This window comes from Anopheles gambiae, chromosome 3 (assembly GCF_943734735.2).
Source record: "Anopheles gambiae chromosome 3, idAnoGambNW_F1_1, whole genome shotgun sequence".
NCBI classification, from domain to species: Eukaryota; Metazoa; Arthropoda; class Insecta; order Diptera; family Culicidae; genus Anopheles; species Anopheles gambiae.
In genome coordinates, this window is record NC_064602.1 from 13,834,365 (window position 1) to 13,849,864 (window position 15,500).

Here is a 15,500-nt window from a genome sequence, read left to right on the forward strand (position 1 = left end):
TACTACGAATTTTTGTATTGTCTAACAAGCACTAAACCAGACTTATTTGAATAAAGTATGTGCTGTTTGGTTTTCGCCGTGTTTTTTTCACTGCCATTGTCACTAGCAATCCATCAAAAGACGTGGTGTGTCATAAATGTCAGCGAAATGATAAACACCTCCCATCGGGGTCTGGTCGTGTGTGAAAACTGTCGCGGTCGTATGTTGTCAGTGGCTGTGCGTACCAGCTACCAAAAAAAAACCCACACGGATACACACTAACAGCTGTGACAAGAAATGTTACACATTTAATATTTTTACAAGCTTTTTTCAACATCTGGGTTTATAACCATCTTCTGGTTTAGTAGAGGATAAAACAAAGCTAGACAATCTCCTCAACTTAAATTTGAGCATAGCAGATTTGGATCTGATGCACGGATGAGTTTCAATTTCTTGTCAATTTAGTCCGTTATATGGCGTTTTACATACTTTAGTATGCACTTATACATTTTCACAAATTTATAATATTTTACAAGACTCTTTCATGTTTTAAGGCATGGATTCTGAATTCGCAAATAACCAATCATAAAACAACATAAAGCACTTTGGTTACTTAGACAACTTTTTTAGAGCTTTTGTAGTATAACATACGTACGTTCATGCCTTTCATTTGCTCTTTTTATACATATTTTGAGACTTTGTGCGGATTGGTCTCATTCGCCTCTTTAAGTCAGTAAATAAATATTTCCTCATTATTTGCAAGCCATTTGTGGCTTGCAATTTCCTTATCGATTGGTAGTCTCGGCAAACTTATATCCATTATTTGAATTAATTAAAAAATGATAACTTTATTATGAAGGCCAGTCATTATCTAGGTGTTTCCTATTGCAATTGACAATAAAGTCCAATTAGTTATTCGACGCTATAGCCACTTTAAATTAGAACCAAAAATTCCTATTAATGGATAAAAATCTATTTTGAATCTCTTTACTAATCGCTTTTATGATTCTCATTGGCATTTCAAGGTTTATTGCTGAAAATAGGTAATAAAATTTGCAATAAAAAGCATGAACTTTTATGCTTTTTACATCTGCAGATACACTGTTTTTGAAAAAGATACACTTTTTTTAAATATAAATTGAAAAATTAATGAATATAAGTAATAATAGGTTTTTATGTTTTTGACGTGTTTTTTACACATTGAGTCCTCCACACAAAAAAAGCTCTGTCAAGTAGCGTTATGACGGCTTAATATATCATGTTTTTCGTGTACTCCACACCCTAACGCATCTGGATAACGCATCTGGACAACACAATTCTACCAAAGTATAGTTTTTAAACGGTTTATTGTTTTTTACATGTTTGTGCATGTACATTTCTATCAAAAATCCGCCAAGCACAGCTGGATGGCCAAAACCAGCCGTCCAATAAAAGCTCTAGAATTATCGTCGGAAATACATTGATATTATATATGACACAATGGCCATACCCGGCTGACACGAGGTGTTTCATAACGTTCGATATTGAATGGAGCTGACTGTTGGGGTGCAAGTGTTTGACAGTTTTATCTCTGGAATTGAAATTAAAATTAATACTGAACAGAGTTGGTGCGGTAAGTGAATTCCCCATTAACTAATTAATGCTCTGGAGGGTATGACAGTAGCAAAAAAGCTCGCAATTTGATAACAATCAATTGATTTATTCAATCGATAGATTCATATCAAGAAAAACTCATCCTATGAAGCACTTTAAAAAGCTATAATTCAGACATGCCGGAATAGTAACGCTTCTCTTGACCTTTTTCCATAGAATGATCCATGTTTGATTCAATTGCGATAGTTTTTACCGAGCTCAAAGACAAATAGTTGTGAACGAAAATTAAAGAAAACATTTTCCTTGCCGGATTGAAAACCCTTAGCCCTGTGATAAACCTTCTCAGAATTGCGTTAGAAACTGTACCTTTCGCTCTTGCACGAACCTGTCCAGCAAAGCATCTTTCCTTTGCGTTATTTCTCCACAAGTAACACATTACTCACAGCCTCTGCTGCCAACTGCCGTTTGCTTGCATTGCTGCATTGTACACAGCGCTCCATCCTTTAAGCTCAAGTGGTGCACATGGTTGTTGTCGTTGTTGTTGTTGCCGTGAAGGATGTTTTCTTACCGCACGGCGAGGACGACATACCCCCACTGGCAACACATGCCGACACTTGAAGCCATTCTTTTAAGCACTTTTTTCCGAGCCGGATGGTTTTTGCTGCATTGACCCAAGGGAAGGATGGATGGATGGAAAGTTGAGCGGTAGCCCGGCACTGTCACGCGTCTCAAGTAACCCTGCTCAACCAGGGGTGCCACGGTTCGAACGGCACGTACCGTAGCCGGCGCTGTGTTGTGTTCGCCCCCCATCCATGAAAACATTCCATCCGTAGGGTTTGTGCGAAAAATGTGCAACCCTGCCCCATCCCATCCTCCTCTATCAAGTGGAAGTAGCAGTAACGCCCATCAGCCACGGATCCCGGCAGGAATCACCAGGACCAAGGGTAGCAGCAGCGGTTGGTCAAGATATTTCATCGAAAACGGGCGAAGGATTTACATCATGAAATATAATATAATATTTTCTTGTTGGAAGGTTTTTTTACGGTCACTTCCTGCATCGCTCGCTCGTTTGCATTACTTGCCCATGTTAATCTTCCCTGCTGTTCGGGAAATCGCTTGCTGGGTATGTAAGTGAGATCGTTATTTCTTTGTAAAAAAGGGGACACAACGAGAAACGAAAAAAAAAACACAAAATCATCCCATAAATCATCCCGAAAAAACCGGGTGATAATTTAGGGGATAATAATGCTTTCTTCTTTTTTGGATGAAATAGAAAATGAAGGTCACCACCGGTGAGGTGGGTCATAAAAAGGTTAGAAATAGATAGAGCTGAATAAATAATCTTACTGTTGGTCGTACAATATAATAGAGTTGTAAACTCATTTGATTAGCCAATCCAACCTTAACCTTTAGCAATTTCTATAAAATAATAATTAACTAATGAAATGCCTTTTAATAACGTTTATAGCACACGAACGAAAGTGAAGAACGAGAACGTAGGAAACTGGAAACTCTATCGACAATCATAAAAGTTAACTAGTGGATCATTAGCCTCTGCAACATACAATTCCTTTGTAAGGCATTTTAAAGAGAAGCAAAAACTACTTCCCAGTCGTCCTGTTTGGGTTACTTTTCTTCTCCAAATCGAACCTGTTGAGCAAATGTTCTGCTACTACACCATCACTCGCTCACACTTACCTACAGCACACGAGCACAGTGTTAAAGTTCCGTTCCGCCTGTGTACATAAGGGTAAGTGGTGTTTAATAGAAGATGGAAATAGAGACAGAGAGAGTGTGTATGTAAGGAGAGCAAAAAATAACACAAAATGCCGTCATGTATGTTGCAGCAAGCGGTAATTACGTTTGTGGGGTAATACTTTAAAGTACACAAACAGGCTTGGCTTGTGTGCGTGTATTCTCAACAACAACAAAAAAACGGGCGGAACGGTACGGTATTAGTGTTTCTACTGCATCGTGAAAGTTATTTTTAATGATGATGATGGGCAGAAAGCTGTGCTGAATTGTTTATGAAGCTTTTTACGGAATGTAAAACATGTTTCAGTTTCAATGAAGTTCATCAGTGGCGATCGTGAAGTGTGAAGCGGTTTTTGTTTCTTTGTTGACGTCGGTTTCTTTGAGCTGTGGTGGTGGCCGTGGTTGGAAGTAAACGTGCTAACAGACATGCCCGTCCTTGGTTCGAAACTCGTACGAAGTAGTAAAGCTTTTTTCGCGTTATGAAGGGTTATAAATATTCAACGCCACCGACAAAGTTGTTTTTCAAAGAGAAAATTCATGTTGGACCTCTCAGTTGTTTGTGAGAGCGCTTTTGTTTATTCCAGAATGGAAATTGTATCTGCTATTGCTTTGTGTGTGTGTGTGTAACACGAGCATATCATTACATCTGCTTGTATTCGCTTCTCGCTTGTTGTTGACAGTGGCGGATCTAACGGTAGGCGGACTAGGCGGTCGCCTGGGGCCCCGCCGATTTAGGGGCCCCGTAAATCACCATTCTATAGTATGCCATATGGACAGATGACTAGCGACAAGGGTCTCCGGAAGGATGGCTGATGAGGCCCCGAGGCTGGTGAATCATTTGCAACCCCCCCCCCCCCCCCCCCCCCCCAACAACATTTACCATTTACATGGGGCCTCAACTCGTCTTTCCGCCTAGGGCCCCCGATACCCTTGATCCGCCACTGGTTGTTGATGTGTTAACAGATAAACACTGAGACGAATGTGTTGTACCATTGACAATTTGTAACAACGGGCAATGTGTGGGTTTCACTAATTGGAAGCGCGTCGGCTCTTGTGACGTTTTTCTGCTAGAGATATCGCACAAACGGCAGCAAAGCGGGGAGGCATGTCGCTGTATGATGGTCTCCTGTCGTTTAAAGATCAACGAGCACGCAATACTCGGAAAAAGAAGGCCACCGTCGAGAAAGGCGGTTGGGAGGACCCGACTAGCAAAGGCAAAAGGGGGTGTAAATTCCTCAACGAAACGCCACACTAGAATTCCCGCGGGAACGACGGCAGGACGCGCTTCAGTCCCAAAGGATGTTTGCCCGTGTTTCTGTGCGATAATGATCACGAAACATTCCTTCGCACTCGCAGTCGCTAACAACAGTACGGTCGCCTTACAGTGCGCTTCGTTCGGTCACATTAAAGCTGAGGAATTTCATTCGTGCGTTTAGTTGGTTGATAGTGGTTTTATGTGAGGAGAGGGAATAAGATGGAAGCCAAGCATCATTAGCGATGCCGATCACGTCAGAAATATGCTTTCTGATTCAATTATGTCTCTCCTGGGGAGGAAGGAGGGAGGAAAATATTGAACGATGACGTCAGGATTAGTTAGCGTGCAGGATGATAGATGGTACACGGCCGGCACGTGTCTTGTACGATAAGGGACGGGTATTTATGAGCCTGTGAGTGGACAGCCGAGTTACTGCGGTTAAGAGGCAGACGTAGCAGAAGCAGCAAAAAAAAAGTTGGAGATAAATCGTGCAGATGAATTTGATTAAATTTTTGGTGCTTTCTTTTCATAGCTGTTGGTGGGAGAAATTTGGATGTTTTTGCTTTAGTATAGGTTTTTTTTTGTATATTTACAACGATAGGAGATTTTAACTTCCTTGGCTTTGTTGTCAGCAAGAGCAATCTGTTGTAATGCTGTGGTTTCACGATCACGATACTGTTAAATTCAGTATTTACTCTTTGTGTTCCAATCATGAAAATCATACTGAAATAACACACTGTTATTTGAAATATTATTCTGCCCATTCTCGTTAGTTTTGATCTGAATCACGGTCACTCACCTGAAAGCCACATAGGGAAGTGTTGCTCCATCGCTGCGAAAAACGCCTATACACCGAATTGGATATATGTTTTTCTTTCGTAGAAGTCTCGTACCTTTTATACCATTTGATACATTATTCTATGCTGATCGTATATAGATTATCTAATTGTAATTATAACTATATTTTTTCCAGTATTTTCTCCATTTTCGATACTAACAATTGTGTGTTCGCGATATCCAAAGTCTAGAAATCAGTCGTTACCGATCTATTAGAGTAGGACAGGTGAGCTGCGAGGGTGTAAGCTCGATATAGGAATTTAATAAATAATATGAGTAGGCTTTCAAAGGTTTCGCTGGTCTGGGACACACGCCAATTCGGCAGTCTGTGCTGAGGTATCAAAAAGTGTGTTGAATAAATGTTTGAGTTAGTGACGGGTGTGTCAATCCGAAACATTCCGCTTCGGCCGTCTCCCTAACATATGTGCTAGCCGCATCACTACCATTCGTTTTGGATCCAGTCTAAATTTTGAAGTACATAGCAGTTGAAACTTGGTAACTGGGAAATCCCATCGCTGCTTCAATCAATGTATGGCCCGACTCACGTCGATTCTATTACGCTACACCCGATCTTGTTATAGTTCCCTTTCCTGTCTTAATGTCTACAGTTGAATAACCCTGATTAATTCGCTGTTCTTGGTCGTGTTCCTGTACAGGAGTACATCGTAGCACAACTCAATGCAGTTTGAACTGACTTACAGCTTATCAATTGCCTGTAAATTATGAATTTTGTGCTTTTCAATAGGTAATAAGGAAATTTAAAAAAAAAATCCTTACAAGCTATAAAATGTTAGCCATTTTTTTGTCTAAAGTCATGGTTCGTGAATTCTTGTTGAATTCTCGACCAGCCTATCGAAGAGTCAACTTAAACATGCCAATGCCAATTAGAAAGCATGCACATCTTATATTGCCACTGTTTCTTATAAAAAAATATAAATAGAAATATAAATTAAATTTAAATAAATCAGTAACTAATATTGAAAGTTTTGGAAAACTTCTCTTATCTAACTCTAATATTTAATGAGTGAAGGATCTGTATATTTATTTAAGCCATCTTAAATCGTTCACCTTATTTAATGTGCAAAACTAGCACCGAGCATCAATGAGCAAGAAAAATACAGTCAATCCGCTGCCCTGAAACTACCCGATACCCTGAAACTCTTTTCAAAACTAATACAGCATCGGTTGTTGCGAACTTTGTGCTTGAACGGAACGAAGAAGAATATTAAAACATGTTTCGGTATACTGAACAAGGCACTAACAGAAATGAAACAAACTTTACTCACAACAACCGTTGCAAAAAGCTCTCAACAAACAGGTACTATCATCCGCTGGGTCTCACATTCCAACGCAAAACAGAATGATGAAACACAGCACTGTTTGCTGGCTCGGAAAGTTTATCAAATTTCCAACCACTCTTGTTGTCCCCATTATCGCCAGCAGTAATAATTTGAACTTTCCTTTATAAAAAAAAGCAAATGAAAAGATAATAATGCGGCAGCATTTTCCTAGAATCATCCCCTTGCCAGACCAATTTCATTCAATTACCTTTATTTTGGTTGTCTACTTTCATGCTCCTCCGATAGGTAAATAAACAAGGTGCCCAACTCTCCGCACAATGAAGTCACCACCAATCGCCAGCTGGTTCAGCCAGTCGGATGGCGTAAATCCCACCCAGATAGCCATCTACGGTTCGGTATCGTTCCTGGTCGTGTCCCTGCTCGGGTTGCTAATTTACATCACCTGCTCGAAGCGGTACCGGCTCAACTGGTACGAAAAGAATCTGCTCGAGTCGGCCAAAGAGCGTGAGGCGGCCCAGCGCGGCAGGTAAGTCCAATGCCCGCCACCCAAACTAGTCACCAAAACCACCTGTTTGATGGTGTTTGTTTGCCCGTCTGTATCGATCTGCTGCCATCGCGTAGCCACGAGGGACACATAACCTGCCCAATTGCGTACAACGTGGATGCGGTCGCCGGGACGTCACGCTACCTAAACCGAGCCCACGGCAGTCCACAGGCGCGTGCGGACCATCCCCCGTTCTGGGCGTCGCAGGGGCTTTACCGGAAGAGTGACAGCCGGGGCCAGTTGATTGACACATCGGATGGTAAGTGAAGTGGGGGAGATGAAAAGGAGCGTGCTTCTTTTACTCCGGTCGTCGTCGCTGTCGACCACTCACATTGCCACTGACGTGAATGCTCGTCGCGTTGTTTTCGGTGTTGTTTTTTGCAGAGGAAACGACCGGCGAGGACAGCGGAGATTCGGCGTGCAGCAGTAGTAGGTCAGTTATAGCGGCACCCAGCGGTGCGGTCGCCATTGCCAGCACCGGGAAGCATGTGGTGCTCGTTACGTCAAGCCCGGCCAAACCGACCACCTCGATGGTGGCTACGGTGGCCGGCGGAAGCCGCGGCAGTGCGACAGGAGCAACAGCAAGCAAGGTTGACACGAGCCAAGGCACCAAGATCGATATGCTAGACTCGGCCAGTACGTGCAGTACGGTGAGCCGGGACGAGCTGGGCGGTGAGGATGCACGCGGTGCGATCCATCTGACACTGAGCTACGATCCGGCGGCGGGCATCCTGAACGTGAAGCTGGTCGAGGTAATGGCGGGTGAGCTTTCATAACGACACGTCAAATAAGTAACCCTTTCTCTCCTTCTCTCTCTCTCTCTGTCTCTCCCCCTAGGCACAGGACCTGCAGCCGCAGGACTTCAGTGGGACGGCGGATCCGTACGCCAAGATAAGGCTACTGCCCGACCGGAACAATATGTGGCAGACGAGAATTCACAAGAAAACGCTCAACCCTGGTAAGTAGCAGGACCACAGTGGAACCAAGGGGGAGAGGTGTGGGTTCTGGTTGTGCGAGGATTCACAATCAGTTGACATAATGGACGGCTCGGAACTGATTGTGGAGCAATGATGTAATGGGATTATGTATGCAGTATTCGAACGAAGTCTAAAACCCCGTCCGTCAGATGGAGCCGTTCCATGAAGGGAGGACAGTCGTAAGAGCGTCCTTACTTCACAATGTAACAGTTTCCTTGAAATGTTTGCACAGATCCATTGTTATATGGGTTAAGTAGTTCGTTGTAAATGAAATACAAAGACATTCATACATCTTTACTGTTAGCAATTTTATTCTTATAGAATACATGTCGCTGCGTAGGGAAGTGGTCCGATGAACGAATGCTTAAAAAAACCCTTAAAATAATATGGAATCTAAACTAGAAGAATATTGTTCAAAACGTGTTGAAATATTTACACAAACTTGAGGTACACGAATCCCAAAACGAGCAAAACATGGTTTGAATTACAGCAGACCACCGTTTTAGGACATCTTTTATTCAATACCGACAACCTAAAGTCCTTTACATTTGGTGGAATTGTTTTAAACTACGTTTTCGGTGGTAACCTCAGTGGTCGTTCAGAACGATTGCTTTAATTAATTTTGTTTTAATCATTTTGGATAGACTTCTACAGACTGGTGGGCAAACTTCTGAAGAAAAGGATCAGAACAGGGATAATTGACATTTATACATTAAAATTTTGGATGATAACTGCATTGTAAAAATATAATACGCCTGATTATCTTGGAATTACGGCCCACAAGATTATGCCAGCCTTATTTTTGAAAACGTGCCTATATCTTACATACAGTAATATGTAAGGCAATTCTGGAAACTTTTTTTTCTGGAAACCATTTTTTGAAACAGAAAATCCTTGCAAATCCATCGGCAAACATTACCGAAGATTTCTTATATCTTCTGTCAATGTATTAATTTTTTCTTTGCCGATGTTAAATCTAGCTCACCATCAGTAAGCATTGAGTATTTTTTTGATTTTCATTCATTCATATCATTCAGGGATAATGAAAAGGTACAAATTTGTGGTATATCTTAAGGAATGTTTCTAGTGCGTTGTTTCTGGATGTTACTTATCCGGCGCTACAACTGCTTTGCAGTCTTGGCCTGCCTAGTGCCTTCGTCCTCCAACCCGTTATCCCTGCCTTAATTGCGAGCGCCTCCACGCAATCTTGCCACCTCAGTTAGAGCCTACCACGACTCCTCTGTCCTTGTGGATGGCCTAAAAAGACTTTACGGGCTGGGTTCTCCGTTTCCATGCGTTTAACATGGCCAGCCCACCGGAGCCTGGCGAGCTTTATACGCTGTACAACAGTGAGGAAGCCGTACATCGTATGGACATCCTTGGACATCGTATAGCTCGTAAATTTCGTCGCTATAACGACTCCTCCTTTGTCCTTCGACATATATTGGTCCAAGAATCCTTCTGAGCATGTTCCTCGCGAAAGCGGGCAAGAGGGTTTCGTCAGATTTGAACAGTGTCCATGTCTCAGAGGCGTACGTGAGTACCAGTACTATATAGGTGGTATATAGTCCCAGCTTAAACCGTCGCGATAGGTTCTTTGAGGTGAACTATTTTCTCAGGCTATAGAATAACCAGTTGGCAGCCAGCATTCGTCACATATCTGTACGTCACGCCTACGGAAGTTTGGATTAATTTTTGGTATGGCCGTTTATCTATTTATGTATTCTGCCATCTTCTCCAAGATCTGCCGCATGGTAAAGGTGGTGAAGATCTTTCGCATGGAAAAAAATCTATCTTACCGATACTAAAAATGACAACATTGTTCGTATATGTCCATTTTTATAACCACATTTGCGGTCCTGGAACCCATTATTTAAATTTTCATAAAAAATCATATCAAAATGAGCCACAACGAGTGAGTCACTGTAAAGTATTAAACTCGTTAGGAGGGGTTCCGCTGTAATTTCTAAGTTTATGGAGCTTTTTGTTCGGTTTCCTAAAATGAAAATTATCTTTTTTTAATAAAACTATTAAAATAAATACACAAGAAATATTCAATTATTCATCAATTATCTTGCATTGTACGTGTCTTCAAATTTGCTGTTGTTACTATTATTGCAGTAATGACCTTGATGTAATGTACATTGTACCTAATCAGTTGGCTTCCATGGTTTACAAAAGAGACATAGCTCCGAAAATATGATATTTTCTTCGAGTGTCATCTGCTTTATCAAAACTGACCATTTGGTGTCTCGGACATAACCGATCTCCCAACAGGCCATTATTAATAACAATGTCCATCAAATCCAGATACTTTTTGATGACTTTATGGGGGGTTGTACCATTATTCCAGGTCATGGTCATAAGATGAACTCGTGAACTTTTCCATTTAGACCTCAGACTGACCAACAAACAAGCACAAGCGCCTTCATTTTATGCGCTGACCTTTCTTTTAATAAGGAGGGATATTGTAAATGTCTTTTTCAACGAACTGGAAGCATCTCAAGGCGTTCCGCACAGGATGAAGATAAAGCAAACATAATTCAAGAAGCTTAAGAGACATTTTTTCATTTTCAATTGGTAATTTTCTCTTGTTTTGGGGTATATTAAAGAGATAGTAAATGCAATTTGTAAAGAACAATTATTAAAATGAATATTATTTTGTATATATTTCAATCATTTTTACATTAATGTTGTACCGCTCCTCCAACGAAGCTCTGAAAATAATGATACTAAAACAATAACGTTCAATTTCTCTTCTATCTCCCATTTCCAGTGTTTGACGAGGACTTTGTGTTTGAGGTACGCTCCGCCACGATCGGCCGGCGAACGCTCGAGATACTCCTGTTCGACTTCGACGCATACTCGCGCCACGTGTGCATCGGTGGCGTACAGTTCCCGCTCGCCCAGGTGTGCCTGGCCGAGCGGATAGACATCTGGCGCCCGCTGCTACCGTACACCGAGCAGGACAACAAGCAGGACCTAGGCGATTTGATGGTTTCACTCTCCTACCAACCCGCAGCCGAGAAGCTCACGGTTGTCATCATAAAGGCGCGCAACCTGCGCGTCATCGACGGTACGCGCAACTCGTCCGATCCGTACGTGAAGGTGTGCCTGTACAATGCGGACGGCAGGCGGCTGAAGAAGCGCAAAACAACGGTAGCCCGCAATACGACCGCACCGGTGTACAACGAGGCCCTCACGTTCGACATCAGCCGCGAGACGCTGCGCGACTGTTCGATCGAGTTCCAGGTGCTGCACGACAGTTTGCTGGGCAAGAACGAAACCCTAGGCCGGGCGACGGTTGGCAGCGGGCCCGAGTTTCGGCAGGAAAATCGCAAGTTCTTCGACGAGCTGTTCCGTACGCGGGCCGCCACCGCCCAGTGGATATCGTTGTGCGAGCTAAAGCTCAAGTCGGACACGCCGTCGAAGAAGAAGTGAACGCTAGCTCAATGGATTTCAAACTCACGCTGGCGCCTGGTGCACCATAGCTGGATGCCTGGTCTCTGTTGATTTTGCTGTATCATGTCCTGTTGTGTTTAAGGATAACAATCTCACAAAAACTGTTAATTGTTTTTTTTATTGTAAAGCTTGTTTTGGAGCATTCAAAACTGCAACTCACACTGGTGGGACAGAACACGCATCAGGGGTTCTCTTTGATTTAACACCATTTAGCACAGAAGGTTTTTAATTTCCGCAACGAAAAGTCTGCGTATGCTGCATGAAGGCATTCAAAATGGGCTTCATGAAAAAAAGAAAATGGGATTTTATGACATAATTTTATCCGCACTAACTGACACGTGGCACACATTTTATGGCCACCAACTTCCCAACATCACCCACTTCCTGGACGCACTTATTCCGGAGCGCCATAAATCACGTTGGTTCCTCTTGACGCTCCCCATACAGCGCACACTCAGCACGTTAAATATTTACATATTATATATATAGATATAAATATACATGTATACAATACAACAAAAGCATATATCAGCCTGAAAGAAAGAAAGCTGGACACCCAAGTGCAGTAAATGTTTTAAAATGCTCGGGAAGGACTATCAATGAACAATGAGGAAGAAGTAAAACACGATGGGACATTGTATTCGGATAGTATCAGAACAGATCATTTGAAGAAAGAACACACAAAACATATGGCAGGAACCATATATTAAAAGAAAATGAAACGTATTTATACAACCACACAAAAGAGAGAGAGAGAAAAATGTATTTAGTAGATGTGAAAACAACATTCCAAAATAAAATATTATGTACTCTAGTTTCTTGTCTTTTGAATTGAGTTTATCGACACTGCCTTTGGCCGGCTGCGTAGTACTACACTTTGATCTTAGCCTTTAGGCCGAGAAGCGATGGCTGCGTAGTACATTGTGCAGATCGTCGGACTTAACAACATGCCCAGTTAAGGGTTCTGGTCCTTATGGTCTTTTCTGATGTGGATAATGATACAGGGTTTTCCTAGCCAATCCAGCCATCGTAAAAGCGTCATTGGTGGCCTTAAATGCTCATTCAGGTGACATAAACCCTCAATTGGGCACTTTCATTTCTATTCGAGCCTTGTGAAGAATGGTCCAAACTTTTTGGTCGCATACTTCTTGATCGCATACTTCTTGGTCGCAAACTTCTTGGTCGCACACTTCTTGATCGCAAACTTCTTGGTCGTAAAAATCATGGTCACATAATTCTTGATCGCCCAAATCATGGTCGCTAATACGATGGGGCCATCATGGGGTCAAAATGATGGGCGGCTGGATTCAATACCCGCTTCAATGACCCGCTAGATTCAATACCCGATCCAAACTCGCTGCACCAACGGGTCGGAGTCGCTTATGCTTTCTTGCACCTACCGGAGTCATTGCATCTGCCGGAGTCATTGCACCTACCGGAGTCATTGCACCTACTGAACCTACTTGTACCTATCGGGTCGATCCGAACGACTCCGGATCGCTTACGGTTGGCTCCTGGAATAATTCTAGTTCTAGTTCTAGTGTTTTTTCTTGTGTTAGGTTAAGGCATAGTGGCAAGAAGAGATATACGTTGAAGCAATTTTAAACGATTCACCGAATCGTTTATTTATTGGAAATAAATTAAATATCGCCATAGACTGTATACATTCGATTTGAATCGTTTGCTGTAGATTTGAAGCGCATAACTTACTCTGCCTTCATCATGCTTTTTACCAGGTCAAACTGGATTATTTTATCGTTCATAGCTTGTTACTGTGAAAAGGAAATACGTGGCATTTTATATGGTACAATTTTAGTCATAATACATTTTACCTGAGAGAAAGAGTTAAGTATTCGAGTATTTCTGGCAGTGTGCGTGCGCTTCTTTTACTTCTTTTTCAAGAACTTTTCAATAGTTGCTTCAATTTTACGCTTCTTCGGTGCCGCTTTACCCTTTGCGGTTGATCCAGTGGACGATGGTCGCTTTTTGCCGGGCGTCCCACCCGATCCCGAGCTCACACTATCGTCTTGCTCCGTTCCGCCATCCTTCTGTGCCTTGTTTCTCTTGTAAGCGGCCGACATGCGCTGAATGTTCACCTTGGAAATGTCCTCGTGCACCACTATCCGCATCGGATAATCCTTCCCAATGATGCAGCCGAGCTTCTTCTGCGTCTCGAGATTCGCTTTCCACGGCTCGTAAATGATACCGGCCGGAAAGCGGGCCAGCTCGGGCACGTACTTTTTGATAAACTTTCCCTCCGGGTCGGTCTTTTTGCCGAACGCCACCGGGCTGTACACGCGAAAATACTGATGAAAGAACGCTGACGCGGACAGCCACATCCAGTTGCCCGCGTTCAGCGCCCAGTCGGCATCGAGCAGTAGCTCTTCGAACACCCGCTGTCCCTCTTCCCACGATATCCAGAGGTCACCGCGCGTAAGGAAGCAGGCGACCGCATGCCGGGCCAGATGATGGATCCATCCTTCCTGGCGCAGCTGGCGCATGATGGCATCGATGAACGGGTAGCCCGTCCGGCCATGCGTCCACGCTTCCAGGTAGTCCTTGTTAGTGTCCCAATCGATCTGGGTGCAGATGCCGTTGCCCACCATCTTGTCGTAGTTGGGTGTCGCCGCCGCGACGCAGTAATAAAACTCTCTCCACATTACCTGCCCGATCAGCGAGACGGGCGGTTGGGAGTGTTTCTGACCCTTGATGGTTTCCGCTATACGGCTGTAGAAGAGGCGCACGCTCAGGCAGCCGAACTTCAGGTACGGGCTCAGAACCGTGGTCGATGGTTCGAGGGAGTTGGGCGATGTGTTCGGTTTCTCGAATTTGCACACCCATGCCTTCCGGCTGAGGATCTCATTCATCCGGCGCAGGGCTTCCGATTCACCGCCGGGGAATTTGCATTGTCCCATCGACGCTTCCTCGATGGCCAGCTCTTCCATCGTTGGCGGATCGTAACAGGAAGGGTTTTTGCGTTCTTCCTTGTCCGCTTCGGGGGACGTTTCTTTCGCTGGCAGTTTCTGAGGCACTGGCAGCGGTTGGGGTATTTTGCAAGCCGAAGCAAGTGTTGCGTACCGCTGGTAGGTAAGCGGTGGTTTGCCGCCATTCTTCTTCACAATTCCTTCCGGATCAAAAATGGTGTGAGACTTTTCAATGTGAACCTCCACCCGGTGCTTCCGTGCCTGCTCTTCGACGGTGCTGTCCCGCTTGACGGCGTACGGCTCAATGTCATGTTCGTACGTAAGCAGCGAAACGTTCCAGTCGGCGAACAGTTTGGGAAACACTTCCACCGGATTGCCCCGCAAAACGTAGAGTCTGAAAGAATGTAATAGGGGGGATGTAAGCAAGATAACCAGGTAAGGAGAAGATACATAAACGGCAAACTACCAACCGGGAGTTGATGGAGCGTAAATTTTCATCCAAATTAGCCAACGTCTGCTGCAGAAAGCGCCACCGATTTGGTCCCACACGCAACCATTTGCGTATGCCCGGATCGAGCACGAATATCGGTCGCAAACAGTATTTGGCGGGATTCGCGCGCACCTTGTCTACCGCCACCGTGAGGGCCGGATTGTCGTGGATTCGTAGCCCTTTCCGGAACCAGTGCACGATGGTTTCACGTTTAGCCATTGCCGGGGGAAAGCAAGCCGTGGCGATTGTTGCTTGTGGCGGAATTTAAAACGGTTTCAAAATAATATGACGAAATACACAAAACCACATGTCAACAGTGCGAGAAGCAAAACATCGTGGAGTACGTTCACAGCGTACGGCGAACGGTTTCGGTTGTCAAAAGG

At 43.7% G+C, this 15,500-nt stretch overlaps 2 protein-coding genes across 4 annotated transcripts in view; one reads left to right on the plus strand and one right to left on the minus strand.

The window, feature by feature from the left end:
• Positions 1–12,517, plus strand: part of LOC1275499 (synaptotagmin-5) — a 31,163-nt gene extending 18,646 nt beyond the window's left edge. For both annotated transcript variants that reach the window (XM_061660559.1, XM_061660557.1), the window contains exons 2-6: positions 7,006–7,246; positions 7,342–7,523; positions 7,649–8,016; positions 8,102–8,222; positions 11,018–12,517. In XM_061660559.1, coding sequence (XP_061516543.1) covers positions 7,038–7,246; positions 7,342–7,523; positions 7,649–8,016; positions 8,102–8,222; positions 11,018–11,682 — 1,545 coding nt within the window. In that variant the 5' untranslated portion in view covers positions 7,006–7,037 and the 3' untranslated portion in view covers positions 11,683–12,517. The remainder of the gene's footprint in view (positions 1–7,005; positions 7,247–7,341; positions 7,524–7,648; positions 8,017–8,101; positions 8,223–11,017) is intronic.
• A 772-nt stretch (positions 12,518–13,289) lies between these two features.
• On the minus strand, positions 13,290–15,461 carry LOC1275500 (cryptochrome-1). Of its 2 annotated transcripts, XR_009766418.1 has the most exons (3): positions 15,098–15,461; positions 13,536–15,021; positions 13,290–13,475 (listed from the first exon to the last, which is right to left on the minus strand). XR_009766418.1 is itself a non-coding variant. In XM_314748.4 (2 exons), exons 1-2 carry the CDS (start codon positions 15,334–15,336, stop codon positions 13,590–13,592), a joined length of 1,671 nt encoding a protein of 556 aa, XP_314748.4. In that variant the 5' UTR covers positions 15,337–15,461; the 3' UTR covers positions 13,290–13,589. The 2 variants fall into 2 exon arrangements, 1 of the variants encoding a protein (XP_314748.4); XM_314748.4 differs by having other exon boundaries at positions 13,290–15,021.
• Positions 15,462–15,500: the final 39 nt, after the last annotated feature.